We start from the raw sequence: 14,166 nt of genomic DNA on the forward strand, positions 1-14,166 counted from the left end.
GGCTGTCCAGCTGCCTCTTGAATCGCAGATCACAGGACAAATAAAAGCACTTCTTCACACAGCGCATAGTTAAATTATGGAATTCTCTACCAGAAGGTGTAGTGATGGCCACCAATCTGGATGGCTTTAAAAGGGGGTTGGATAAATTCCTGGAGGAGAAGGCTCCAGTATTCAAGGCAGTAAGCCTGTGTGCATCATTTGCTGGGGAACATGGGTGGGAGGGTGCTGTTGCACCATGTCCAGCTTGTTCATCTCTGGCGGATGGCTGGTTGGCCACTGTGTGAACAGAGTGCTGGACTAGATGGACCCTTGGTCTGATCCAGCATCAGGCCACTGCTGATGTTCTTAAAGTACAACCAGCCCCAAATTTGCTGCACCAAGTAAAGGCAAATTCATGTGGCCATCATGGCACATGTCTGAAGTTCGTTTAATCTGTGCTGAAGCCATTATCTGCTTCCTTCTCACTCATGAACACAGACTCTGGGTCAGTGTCCTCATAGACTGAGATGATCAGCAACTTTACTTATGGTGAAAGAAGTAGGCGATTGTTATACAGGCCCATCTATGTGAATGCTGAAACCCACATTCTAACAGCAGCATAGTTGTTAGGCCCAACCAATCAGGAACAGTGCAAGTCACTGCTTTGGTGAGCCCGTCATGACACAGCTGCTGCATGTAGGCACCAGACTTGAGAAAAAGGCACAGACACACACAAAGAGAGCGCTTTTGTCATCCACTACATATCCTGAAAGTGAAGATCACAATATGCAATATTTCCAGCCAGGTGAAGCGTGAAGCTAAAACAGTCAAAAATGAAGAACTAATGGCCAAAGCAGCCCTCTTCCTTCCAAACTCCCCCATTTTAAAGCGAGACCTGCAATATTGTTTAAACCTTTGACTGTCACATTTGCAGCAGGAACATTACAATGGGATTAAAGGGCCGGCCACAGAAACTGGAGCACTTCCTTTTAATCATGGATGCCTTGGGAGAAACTGTTGACGGAAAAGATAACGTTTAAAGAGTCTTCAAACCAGTTCATCGCTGCAGAAATGCAAGGAAGCTAATTATAGGGAGTGTTGCCCTTGGCTTTGGGAGAAGGGGATCCAAATTTCTTCTTCAGGACACATCACTGGCCGTGCCACTGCTCCACAACTCACATTTCCCATCCACAGGAGCTCTGCCCTCTTTTATATATGGCTGTGCTAGGCAGGGCTCCTGTGGCTTTTGTGATGGAGAGGGCATTTCTCCAGGTTGCTGCATGCATACTGACGGGCCCTGCTGAAATGCCCTTTAAAAGACACAGGAGCCCGGTCCTCCTTTCCATGGGGGCTAGGGTTGCCATACGTCCCGGTTTCCAAGCATTTCCAAAATGTCCCGGCCAGTCAGTCAAGAATCCCGGATTCCTGTTCCAGCCGGCCGGAGGAATTCCAACCTCCGAAATGGTGCCTTGAGCCTCCTCAGTGGCGTGTAAGTCTCCATACTGAAGTCTCCTCTAGCTTTTGAGAACTAGTAGAGAAATGTAATTTAGTGTCATTTTTTTTCTGTTTGTTTTGCCTAAACTGTTCTTTGCCTATTATTTATTTGCAGGTGCTTAAGTGCTTTAGGCTGCAATCCTGTGCATACTTACCTGGGAATAAGTCCTATTTAACTTAATAGGATTTGTTTCTGAGTAGACACACATAGGATTGCAGTGTTGGATAACTAAAGATTAGAGAGCTTTCTTTCTTTTCCTAGACCTTTACACATTGTCCAGGTTTTTTTTAAAAAAATCCTAACCCCCCCCCAAAAAAAAAAATTGCCCCGGTTTTGTGGATTCAGAATATGGCAACCTTAACGCTCCCACCCCCGCTGCTCCAGCTGCCCGAGGTCTCAGGCCACCCAGGCGCCTTGCCTAGCGGGGCCTCCGGCAGGCCTAGGAGCGCCTCCTGCTCCTCCGGCGAGCTACGCGGCCCCGCGGCGGAGGCGCTGCCTCGGCCCAGGCTGCCCCCGCGCCAGGGATGCTCGTCCGCAGTCCCGCCGCAGGCGACGCGGAGCCCAGACGCCGCTCCCCGCCCAGCCCGGCGAGGACCGTCAACGCCGAGACGACGGCGGCGCCTTCCGCCGGCAAAGCGGGTCGTGCGGGGGGCGAGGGGAGGGGGCTCTGCTGGGGGGGAGGGGGCTCTGCTGGGGGGGAGGGGCGCCCCTCCCCCACGCCTCCCCCCCTCACACCTACGCAGTCTGTCACCGCCGCCCAGCGCCCGCGGAGGAGCTCCTGGGCCCCGCCTGAGCAGAGGGCGCGGGGGTGGCGGTGGGGCTGCCCCCCACCCGAGGCAGGCAGGCAAGAAGGCCGCGCCCCGAGCCCCCTTGCTGGGAGGGAAGCGGGCCTGGGCCTGCCTCGGCCGTCCTGCCCTTCCTTTCCCCTTCCTACTGACCAGGCTGCCGCCGCCCGGGCTCGCCACATCCTGCCGCCGCGGAAGGGCCTGAGCCTCGCTGGCTCGCCCGCCTTCCTTCCTTCCTTCCCCGCTCGGGCGCCTGTTCCGCCCTTGGCCGTTTCCGGGCCCCGCAGCCAGGATCAGCCGCGCTCCGGTCCGGCAGCCAAAACAGTCCGCCCAAAGACGCGCGCGGGGTCAAAGGTTCCGCCGGGAGGGAGGGAGGGAGGGGAGCGCTTTGAGTGGGACACCGGACCCGGCGCGTAGACCTATGAAACGAGGCCCGGCGTTGGTTCTCCGTGGCCCAAGAAGAGGGCGGGGCTGGCGACAGCCCTGCAGTGCAGCCCAGGGTTCTCCCCTCCCTGCCTGCCTGCCTGCCTGCCTGGCGGCTCCTCCTCCTCCTCCTCCTCTTTCCTGCCTCCTCCGCAGCGACCGGACGTCTCAAGCCAGCCCGGAAGCTGGGCGGGGAGCGCCGCTCTCGACTTTTCCTCAGTCTACGGGCCCCACTCCGCACCTGGCACAAGCGGCGAGCAGAGAGCCTCTGGGCATGTGCAGGCTGCTGCTCCCCCCTCCCCCGGGACTCTGCCCCTCTCCTCCCGCCTGATTAGTGCCTGCCCCGGCACACAAGATGCGGGGTGCTTTGGGGCATGTGCAGAGTGCATTTCCCTCAGAAGGGTGAAACCGCAGGGGCAGGGAGCGTGGCGCCTTGGGCGGCCTCTGCCGGGGAATGAGCCATTTGGCCAGGGCGACGGAGCCCCGGGAAGAGGGTCCCCGAAGCTGCCATATATATTCCTCCCTGGGTGGGGGGACAACAAATAAATATTATTTGTTTGGGTGGGTGGATAACAAATAAATATTATTATTAATAATATAATTATTATAAATAACATAAATTTATATTATATAAATGTAATAAATATAAATAAATAAATATTATTAAAAGGGCTGACGTCTAAGAGATCTCGGAGCAGGTGACAGGCTGGATCCACACCTGGGGCGCCACAACCAAAGAGGCCGCCTCTCCTGTGTGACCTCAAGAGGCAGCTGGACAACCGTCTGTCAGGGATGCTTTAGGGTGGATTCCTGCCTTGAGCAGGGGGTTGGACTCGATGGCCTTAGAGGCTCCCTTCCAACTCTACTATTCTATGATTTCATGAGCCGGTGGGCCCTGGAGACATCACACTCTCCTGCTGTGAGATGCAGAGATGAGCTGAAAAGTTGATAACTCCACATGGCAGGTGTACCTGCCCTCACTTACAAATGTACTTTCTTTAAAACCTCATCGAAAAGATCTCCACAAACCTTTGCAGGATGGAGAGACTGATGGAGAGGAGCCCCACCCAACCCCAACCCTGTTTGCGATGCTTCTGGAATCTCACGTGCAAGCGGGACGTGAAGGCCACCTCCTTCCGTAATGGTTTTCCTCCAGCCTCGGAAGACAGCAAGCTCTGGACACTGGTGGTTCCATTTTGCTCCTGGCAACTTAGACCCTTCACAAAGCCACGTAAGCTAGTTGTTTTGCCGCCACCACATCTCAGGTCCATGAACTCGGGAGGTTCGTTTGCAGAAGTAATTCCCTGTGCCCTGAAACCCCTTTCCCTGCGTTTTGCTGTATCGCCTGGTTTCCTAGTGTTAGTGAAAAGAGAAAAGTTCTCTCTGCCTCCGCTTTCCACAGGCGAAGCGTGATGCCCTCCCAAAATAGGGACAACCCAGCAGTAGTATTATTATTATTTTAACCAGGGACTTGGAAGGGAAGATGCAAGATAGAGCAGAACGACAACCCAGGCGTGGATATCTGCTGCAAGAGCCATGCATCAACAGCAGCCGAGGAACTGGGCTGAGTTGAGCAGAAGTGTCCACGGTGCTCAAGTTTAAAGAGCTCTGCTTTGAGTCTTTAAGACCCATTTTGATTATTTACATCATGGGATTACTAGCATTTTCTAATTCCTTTCTAACAATTCCCCTTGGCTCCAGAATGATTTCTTCCTTGAGTCCAAATACCAAATACAGATTTCCCCCCTGTTGTTGCATTTTACCCTAGTGTTAGAGATCTTTCTCCCTCTCAAGCATGGCCCAAAGTTTGCTTAATTTTGTTTCACACACTTCTGCGTTATTATTGGTTAGCCTGTGCCATGGCCCTCTGGTCGAGCCCTTCCACGCCAGAGGCTGCACTCTAGCAGGGGAACACCCACACCCACACCGCTAAGCCGTTAGCAAAACCTCCTTCTGTAGCAAGAAAGTGCCTTTGGATCAGGGGATGAACGTCTCCCGAACTCTGCCGTGGGCATGGGGTCTCGTCCTTCTCCACGGTTTGGTGTGCAGCCGAGGAGCTGCTTCTTACAGGAGGCAGGGGCCTGAAGCGTTGCTGACAGCATGGAAGTGCCCTGTTCCAGGCATGCTGCCTCTCTGCTCAGCAGTCCACCCGTGGGACCTCCAGGAAGGAGTGTGCAGACTTCCCGGCTGTGAAGTGAGGCAGGTGGCTACTAGGAGGAGGGCCTTCTCCGCTGTGGCACCCCAGCTGTGGAACGAGCTCCCCAGAGAGGTCCGCCTGGCACATACACTGTATTCTTTTCGTCGCCAGCTGAAGACCTTTTTATTTTCTCACTATTTTAACATTAAATTTATACTTTGCTGTTTTAATTCTGTATTTTAATCCTATATCAATTTCTGCTGTGTGGTTTTATCCTGGTTGTGCTTTTTATATTGTATTTTGTATTTGGTTTTTGAGATTGTTGGATGTTTTATTATGTTCTTAATGGTTTTAATTGTTGTGAATCGCCCAGAGAGCTTCGGCTATTGGGCGGTATAAAAATGTAATAAATAAATAAATAAATAAATAAAATTCTGCATGCAGCAGACGCTAAAAGGAAGGGCTCAGCTCCCATCCTGAACTGGTGAGGGAGGGGCTGGACGTTTTCATGTAATCTAGGGTTGGATGTTTTCGACAAGGAAGTGGGATTCGGGCCAATCAAGAGTTTGGGGGTAACAGCAATCAGCCTCCCACAGACAACCCCTTGTTGAAAAGCACATACGGATGAGAGCAAGGGAGTTTTCATGGGGGTGCCATTACACATCTGAAAAGGCCCCCACCCTGCGGACTCCCCCACTGAACCTCCCTCAGTGAGAAACCTGGAGCACGACCTCTGAGGCTGAGCGGAAGGCACGGAGGGAGCACACTGGAGAAGGCTGCCCCTCACGGCCCCAGCTCCCAGGCATCGTGGGGCGCCTTCGCCAGATGTGCTGGACGTGATGGAGGTAGCAGTCCAACACATCTGGAGGGCACCAGGCCAGCAAAGGCTGATTTAGGGCTTTAAAGGGAAGAGTCAGCAGCACCTTGAGTGGATCCTAGAAACAAATAGCTAAAGTGCTGTGCCTTGAGCAATAGCCGGACTCTGTGTTCTGTCTGCCCCCGGGCAAAGGTCTGGCAGTGGCATTCTGGACCAACTAGGTCTTGAACCGACCATGCTATCGGTACCACTTGGGGGGATGGGTTCGAATATGATTTTTTTGGCAAGGTATGGATGCCTAGAGAAGGAACATATGTGATAGCAAGTCATAACTCTTTGCCTTTTGTGTGTTACCACTCCACTCCCGATACCTTGATGTAAATGGAATTTTTTTGGATAATGTTTAATATTGTGACTTTTATTATTAAACATAACAATTACAGTAATTCTGATTATATAAATTAATAATAATTATAATAATTATGATTATAATAATTACACCAATTAAAATATATAAATGTTTTAAGTATTGGGTGGTTTTTTTGTTCAGAGCCGGTGGTGAATGACCGTGCAGCATCATGAAGAAGCCTGAAACAAGCACATCCTGTCCCTCTGATCCCCAGTGTATAATTCATTTATGGTCAAATGTCCAACCTGGAGATACGCTGACAAGCCCACAGGACTACTCATCGTGGAAAACTCTGTTAGGGGCAGCTCAATCACATTCCACTGTTAAGACGTTGCGAGAAATGTGGAAAGCAACACGGTCCCCAAAGTATTTTACCACAGGAAGTTCAGGAGCCTGTTTACTGTGAAGAGAGATGTACAGAGTGTTAAGCGAATGCTGAAGCAAGTGTCAGTGATGATGCTGGAACGAGCGAGTGCACGAGTAAAGGCTTAAACAGAAGAACATCATTAAAGTCAAACGTGTATGCTGAAGAATGTATGTTTTGTGGAAAGATAAAATGCTACAAGGGAACATCAACGCGTGAGAAATTAATCAAGGCCACGGAGCTTAGAGTTGACAAAAGGCTTCAAGAGTGCGCAACCATTATAGGCCATGAGCCAGGACCTCAAATTTAGGCCCTTGGTACCACTTGGGGGGATGGGTTCTAATATGGTTTTTTTGCAAGGTATGGATGCCTAGAGATGGAAAATATGTGATAGCAAGTCATAACTCTTTGCCTTTTGTCTGATATTATAGCAACTATAGATGGGAAAAAATGGGTTTCATATTTTTGATAAATAGCATACAAATTCATCATAATATTTTGAAAAATAAATCGAATTCCACCATATTGATTAAATTCAATAGTATTTAAAAATAATTATGATTATTAATTGTAATAATAATATAGTCATAATAATAACAATAGAACTTTATTGTATTCCTTATATATTGATATAGATTATATGCATAATTTTCACTGACAATTTCTAATAGTAGTAGTAGTTACATCTTACATAGGCAACATATGTTATGATTGAACATAAACACAATTTTATCATTCACATTCATCATAATCTTCTTCTTCTTCTGAATAGGCGTCATCTGTTAGTTTTACCCTACCCTGTGCCTGTTTGCATTCTCTTCCCCTCCTTATTGTTTCGTTATAATTTTATTAGAATGTAAGCCTATGCGGCAGAGTCTTGCTGTTTACTGTTTTACTCTGTACAGCACCATGTACATTGATGGTGCTATGTAAATAAATAATAATAATAATAATAATAATAATAATAATCACTCTCTGCATCTGTTTGATTTTCACAGCCGGGAAGTCTGCACATGTCAGTGCACTTGAGGTCATTTAGACAGCAGATACATGTTGCAGTTTACAGTTCCTCATGCAGTTGCAAGCTAGTAGATCTACCACAGCCTGCGGTGCTGGCTGCCCCTCCATCCAGTCCACTACCAGTTGCTCTGCTCCATCTTGTTTTTCCAACTTCCTCCCTCTCCCAATTGGACTAGGTGTCTGTGGATCATTCAGAAGACATCTCTTGCTTATAGCAGCTTGATAATTTGCACGTTCGTCATGTTTCTTCAGACAGTCCTTGCAAGGTGGAAGTTGATGACTGTTTATCTCTCCCTTCTTTGCGCAAAATAGGTGATATTTCAAGTCATTCATGTGATGTACCGAAGATTTGGGTGCTGGTCACAGGTACACCTAGGGGGGACCACATTACACCAGTTTTAAAATCTCTTCACTGGCTGCCAATTAATTTCCGGGCAAAGTATAAAGTGTTGGTTATCACCTTTTTAAAGCCCTATGTGGTTTAGGTCCAGGCTACCTGCGGGATCGCCTTCTCTGGTACAATCCGCCCCACACACTCAGGTTCTATGGGAAGGGTTTACTCCAGCCGACAAAAACAAGGCTGACAACCATTACCCAGAGGACCTTTTCTTCTTCCGCTCCCAGTTTGTGGAATGGCCTACCAGGAGAGATTTGTCAACTTCACAGTCTTCTAGAATTTAAGAAAGCCATAAAGACTGTTCTCTTCCAGCAGGCCTACTCAGTTGAATTTTAAGATGCCTTTTAATAATGTGCTGCTTTTAATAATGTATTAGTTTTAAATGTTTTAATTAGTTATATGTATTTTATGGTGTTTGCATTTGTGTTGTACCCCGCCTCGTTCCAGACGGAGAGGCGGATAACAAATAAATAAATAAATATTATTATTAGTTCATGGGTCAACTGGTTACCTGGCAGAGAGCATTTCCACATTTTTTGGTATGCGTGAACTCTGAGTAAAGTGTGTTTGTACATTTTTTTTTTAAATGTACGCATTTCTCTTTGGCTATATTTCAAATGAGCACATTCCGTTGGATGCATTTTTCCTGTTCTGCAGAATGCATCACAAGTACTGAAGTCTCTGGATTTCTCAATACAAGGTGTGTCCAGGCCCACATCTGTTTCAGCGTGGCCCGGATTGGGGAAGTCCACACAAAAAAACCTCTGACAGAGCGGATTCCTCCACATCCCTATTTCCATTTTATATTGATTGAGTTTGATCCCCCACATCTGGTCCCCCACCTCCATGAGACATTTGATCCCCCACATCGCTGGCTAGGTCTCAGTAAAGGGAGCGGGAGAGGGACTGGAGACCTTTCAGCCCAGGTCTTCAGACCCCTTGGAGTGTGGGTCGGTGGGTGGTGGGTGGGTGTCCCAGAAAGCAAACGCAGGTTAAAGGGGACAGGGCGGCCTTCAAAGCACTTTAAGGAAACTCAGCTGTGGCAGCACAAGGCTCCCAGGACCCAGACCTGCGGTGTTCACACGGTCAGGTTTGCACTGCAGTGTGGAAGGGGGCGAGAAGGGCAGGTTTATTACCTTCTCAGCAATGCCCCACTTGTATGTTGCCAGCTCCATGTAGCGTGTAGCAAGAGTCACATATATGTCTATTATGCTTACACGCACATGTATATATTATTCACGCAGAGATCAAACAATACCTGTTTTCCTGTTTCTGTCAAGCACGCTTCACAACTCAGATAAATCCGATAATCTTTCTAGGCGGAGCAGAGATCGGGGAAACGCAGCCAAGCTAATTCTCTCAACCAGCAGCACTCCGTGAATGTGCCAGGTGCCTTCGAGGCAAGGGCGCCAGAGGAAGGGAGGAAGGAAGGGACCTGCATCCTACCTGGAGCCATGGGGAGGAGCTGTCTGTCTGCAGCAGCATCTGCGGCCGTGGAGGAAGAGAAGGAGGGCGTGGACTTCGCGGGGCTCCTTGGCATATAAGGTGACCCATCCCTGCTGTCCTAGCCAAGATCGCTGCCCTGGCCCTGAAGGAAGTCTGACAAGCCTTTGGGGAAACTCAAGCGGCCATCCCTGACGACCTCCCATGGGCGGAAGACATGGAGGGAACCACCAGGCCTTGCTCAACAAGGGCGAGGAGGCCGAAATGGTGAGTGCCCCCAGCCCCAGATCAAACTCTTCTCCTGTGGCTTTCCAGGTGAATAAGAGGCAGTGTCAGGCCCTGGGGAGTGAGCGTCCCTTTAGCGCACCCTCTCGCACACACACACATACCCGATCCAAGAGTCACAGACAGGTAGGAAAGGAAAGCCAAAAGGAGCGTTCACTGGAAGAAGCGAGCGAAACAGGAATCACTTTCTAAGAAGAGAAGTGTCTCATATTAAATATGGGGCGCTCGTTCCACTGGAAAGGTTTCTGCGTTCACTGTTAAACCAAATGGAAATAGTTGTTGAAATTATTTGAACTGTCTAACTAAGTGGGTAATTTTCTGTCATGCATCACCTGTTTTGCTTCATGTTTCCCCCCGTGCTTTGTACATTGCTGCCAATAGTCTGGATTGTAGCAATGGCCGTGCATGGCTGTGATTCGCTCCAGATCATCCTGTAATTCATCAACTGGCACTAAGTTGTTGCAAACGCCCATGTATTCTAGGGAATAAGGAGTTTACAGGGAGTCGGTGTGATGTCCGGCGTAGCTCACTCTGGGATCACGGCACTCTGCTGCCTGGTTTGGATTCAATTTGTTGATAGAATACATACCCACACACTTGTAGTGGGTCTGGTCCCCCCCCCCTCCACTTTTTGTATGGATTGAAACTGAATTCTTGATACTTTGTCTTGATAGTTTGCATTTCGAGAAGCCCCACCTTGTCCTTGCTTCATGCCGCAAAGTGTCTTGGGCAGCTCTGGTGGGTGGTTCATCTGCCCAGATGAGTGGTGTTCACCGCGTTCTGGAGGGGGTTGCACTCCCCCTAAAACAGGAGTCCCCAGTGCAGTGCTCCTGAGGGCACCTCCAATGGTGACCACACAATTCTTCACTCCCTGCCGCCTTAAAAAAAATGTTTAATAAAATAAAAAATAGAAAAACATGAGGACATCAGGTTCTCCTTCCTGTTCCTGAACCTACCACTGCTCAGCTGTTCGGTGGGATGCCACAGTTCGGTGGGCAGGAAGAGAAAGCAAAGAGAGAAGGGAGAGAAAGAGCGAGGCTGGATGGTGGAAGTGGAGAGAAACAGCAAGATCGAGGGGGGAGTGGGAGAGAAAGAAGAAGGCTTGGGACAGGGAAGGGAGAGGAAGAAGGAGAAGGAAGGGACAGGGCAGGGAGAGGAAGAGCGAGGATAGGGCTTGTGGGGGGGGAGATAGAGAGAGGGGCTAGAGGCTGGGAGTGGGGAGGGAAAGAATCACAGAATCACAGAATTGGAGAGCCTTTGCTTTTTGTCCCATATTCTGCGTGATACTTGATGGATCTTGGAGAAAATATGTTCCATATTTAACTCTATTGGGGTTGACTTTGATGTGTGATCCTGAATCACCAAAGAGGGTGAGACAGGTGAGTGGTCATTCATAGCAGCATCCTTATGGATAATAAAATGTGTTTTGGGTTGCCTTTAAGAGCCATGGTTAGGAGGGGGGGAAATAGGCATGACCAGTATAGCTGTCCCCATCCAGCCAGAGATATGAAAATAAAGGAACCAAAGTTCATTTATCCCTGTTGCTAACTCATAGAATCCTAGAATATAGAGTTGGAAGGGGCCTCTGAGGCCATCGAGTCCAACCCCCTGCTCATTGCAGGAATCCACCTTAAAGCGTCCCTGGTAGAGGGCTGCCCAGCTGCCTCTTGAAGGCCTCCAGGGTGGGAGAGCCCACAACCTCCCTAGGCCATGGGTTCCATTGCTGTAGTGCTCTAACAAAGGGGAAAGGTCTGTGCGGACAGAAGACGACTGAATGAGCCCTTTCCCTTCCCTGCTCCCTCCCTCCCAGCCGGTCCCCTTGCTGTTTCTCTCCCCCTCGGCCCATCACACGGGGTCTCCTAACATTTAGCGTTGCAGCATAAAAGGTATTTCAACAGGAGTTCTATTGAGGACTTGGGGACCAGGAAACACCTTCAGTTTCACCTGTTAAGCCAGTGATTCAGATCCCTTTTGTGGTGTTTGTGACTGGACGTTGTGTGACAAAAGAAGGTGAGACAGGAGCAGATCAAGAGATTAGGACGAAGGGAGGGTCTTGTGGCACCATCCCCGTCTCTGGCAACCACATGAGCCTGCAGAGTTCCTGCTGAACTGGTTCCATTGAATTCTTGGGTAGAGTCTGCTGTTGGAGCTGGACCAGCTGTAGCTGCCCTTCTGCCACTCTCTCCCTATCAGCGGGGAGAGATGCCTCACCTGTCTGCTGGACGCACTGGCCCTGCAGGGGTGGGGCTTTGCACGTACGCGTGGACCGTGGCTTCGGATCCTGCCCCTTAATCCATTGGCTCCAAGGGCAGCTCACAACAAGATAAGCAATGATACGAACAGCACAAAAGCAGAGAGTAAAAACAAGACCAGCAATTAAATGCAGCAGATGGGGAAACCATTAAAACTCAGATGTTAGAAGTCCTGGGAGAAGATAGAGTTAAACTATGGAATTCACTACCACAAGATGTGGTGATGGCCACCAATTTGGATGGCTTTAAGAGGGGGTTAGACAAATTCCTGGAGGAGAAGGCTATCCATGGCTACTAGTCCAGAGAGCTTTGGCTATTGGGAACTTCAGCTATTGGGCAGTATAGAAATGAATCGAAATTAATAAAACAAAGTCCCTCTCCCACACTAGAGGCCCTCAAGAGGCAGCTGGACAACCCTCTGTCAGGGATGCTTTAGGGTGGATTCCTGCATTGAGCAGGGGGTTGGACTCAATGGCCTTGTACGCCCCTTCCAACTCTGCTATTCTATGATTCTATTGGCTATATTCTTCCTCCAGTATCTGAGGCAGGATGCCTACGTGTACCACGTGCTGGGGGACCCAAGTGGGAGGGTGCTGTGGCATCGTGTCCTGCTTGTGGATTTCCAGATGAGCAGCGGTTTGTGCACTGTGTGAACAGAATGCTGGACTAGATGGACTCTTGGCCTGATCCAGCGTCAGGGCTCTTCTCATGTTCTTAAAAAGCTGGCTGTTTGCCTGGTGCTGAAAAGATAAAGCAGGCACCGGGCAATCCTGGGTTGGAGTTCCATAAATGTGCCCCCCTGTACAGAAAAGGTCCTCTCTCCAGCTGTCCCCCTCACCCTTTGATCTGTTGCAGTGAGACCTTTGTGTGGGTGCTTCATAATATGACAGGCACACTTGGACTGGCCAGAATTTGCTTGCAAACTGCTGTTGTATAACTGTGACTCCCTAAATCTCTGTTCACTCCCTTGGCAACAAATGTTTTAATGGTGTGAGACCCACACGTCTCTCTGCCCTTCTCTGCACCTTGTGCAGAGAAGGGCAGAGAGACGTGTGGGTCTCACACACAAAAATCCAGCCATTATTTATTTCGTTAAAAGGATTTTCAGGCCACCTTTAAAGGTAGGACCCTCTCAAGGTGGCGTACAAGTTAAAAGCAATACAAAACTATGCAAAATACAATAGGTGAGCAATAAATACATGTCAATAAAATGTTATACAAACAGATCAGTTGGGGGCCGGACGGTGAACCTGATTGGCAGTGGAGTCAGGACACGCAAGAGGAAATAGTGTAAAAGAAGGCCCAGGACGAATATCGTTTTTCAATATGAACTCCACGCTCTGGCTGGCCTATTTGAAAGCTCTGGGCTCCAGCAAACTGGCCTCAATGAATGTTAGGGACAGCGATCCCTGGGAGTCCGTTTTCGGAGAAGAATAGTTTCACTTAACGCTGTGTCACAGGAACATGCAGAAACCAAAGTTAATCATGATGTGTAGTACGCGCTGTCCCGAAACATGGGCCTCTCGGCAGGGTGGTTCCCTGTAACGTAATTTGCCTCCTCCGAGGCGGCACAGTTATCTCTGCAAGCAGAAAGAGACACCCAAAAGGCCACAAGATTGAGGGGAGGCACAAGGACATCCGCCGAGTCCTGCTGGGTCAAACCAAAGGCCCGCTTTGCTCAGCGGCCTGTTCTGACTGCGGCCAACCAGATGCCCCAGTGGGACGCCCACAAGCAGGACACGGGGTCTCCTGCTGTTCTCCCCCTGGAGCGGGCTTTCAGGAGCACGCTGCCCCTGAGACTGGAGGCAATACGTGGCCATCGTGACTCGTAGCCATAGGTAGCCTTCTTCATGAACTTGTCTCATCCCCGCTTGAAATTGCCTTCGGTTGCTGTCGTCACCACATCTTGAGGAAGGGAATTCCATAAATGAACCTGCTGCCGTTCGAGGAGGAGGAGGAGGAAGAAGAAGAAGAAGAAGAAGAAGAAGAAGAAGAAGAAGAAGAAGAAGAAGAAGAAGAGCTTCCTCTTGTCTGTCCTGAATCTCCCACCCGTTGGCACAGGCTGGCAGGGCCTGTGGCTCCACGGTAGAGCAGATGGTCTGCATGCAGAAAGCCCAGGTTCGATCCCTGGCATCTTCAGTTAGGGCTGGGAAGATCCGTGCCTGACACTTTGGAGAGCCACAGCTGCCAGTCAGTGTCAGCAATACTGGGCTAGCAGGACCAAAGGGGTCAGACTCAGGATAAGGCAGCTTTCTCAGTATTGTGGCTCTCTGCTGGGGTATGAACACAGAGGCCCTGCAACGTTCCAAGGTGTCGAGGAAGTCACGTGAAACCTGTAACCTCCCAGTGCCTCCTTCTGA

General features: G+C 49.6%; 2 protein-coding genes across 6 annotated transcripts in view; one reads left to right on the forward strand and one right to left on the reverse strand.

Annotated features, from left to right (window-relative positions):
- The window catches only part of OPA1 (OPA1 mitochondrial dynamin like GTPase), a 79,323-nt gene extending 76,836 nt beyond the window's left edge, over window positions 1-2,487 (reverse strand). For all 5 annotated transcript variants that reach the window (XM_063131718.1, XM_063131716.1, XM_063131717.1 and 2 more), the window contains exon 1: window positions 2,413-2,487. In XM_063131718.1, the coding sequence (XP_062987788.1) occupies window positions 2,413-2,441 (29 nt within the window). In that variant the 5' untranslated portion in view covers window positions 2,442-2,487. The remainder of the gene's footprint in view (window positions 1-2,412) is intronic.
- A 6,840-nt stretch (window positions 2,488-9,327) lies between these two features.
- The window catches only part of LOC134402335 (probable cation-transporting ATPase 13A4), a 54,026-nt gene continuing 49,187 nt past the window's right edge, over window positions 9,328-14,166 (forward strand). The window contains exon 1 of the mRNA XM_063131737.1: window positions 9,328-9,536. Coding sequence (XP_062987807.1) covers window positions 9,474-9,536 — 63 coding nt within the window. The 5' untranslated portion in view covers window positions 9,328-9,473. The remainder of the gene's footprint in view (window positions 9,537-14,166) is intronic.

This window comes from Elgaria multicarinata, chromosome 8 (assembly GCF_023053635.1).
Source record: "Elgaria multicarinata webbii isolate HBS135686 ecotype San Diego chromosome 8, rElgMul1.1.pri, whole genome shotgun sequence".
Taxonomy (NCBI): domain Eukaryota; kingdom Metazoa; phylum Chordata; class Lepidosauria; order Squamata; family Anguidae; genus Elgaria; species Elgaria multicarinata.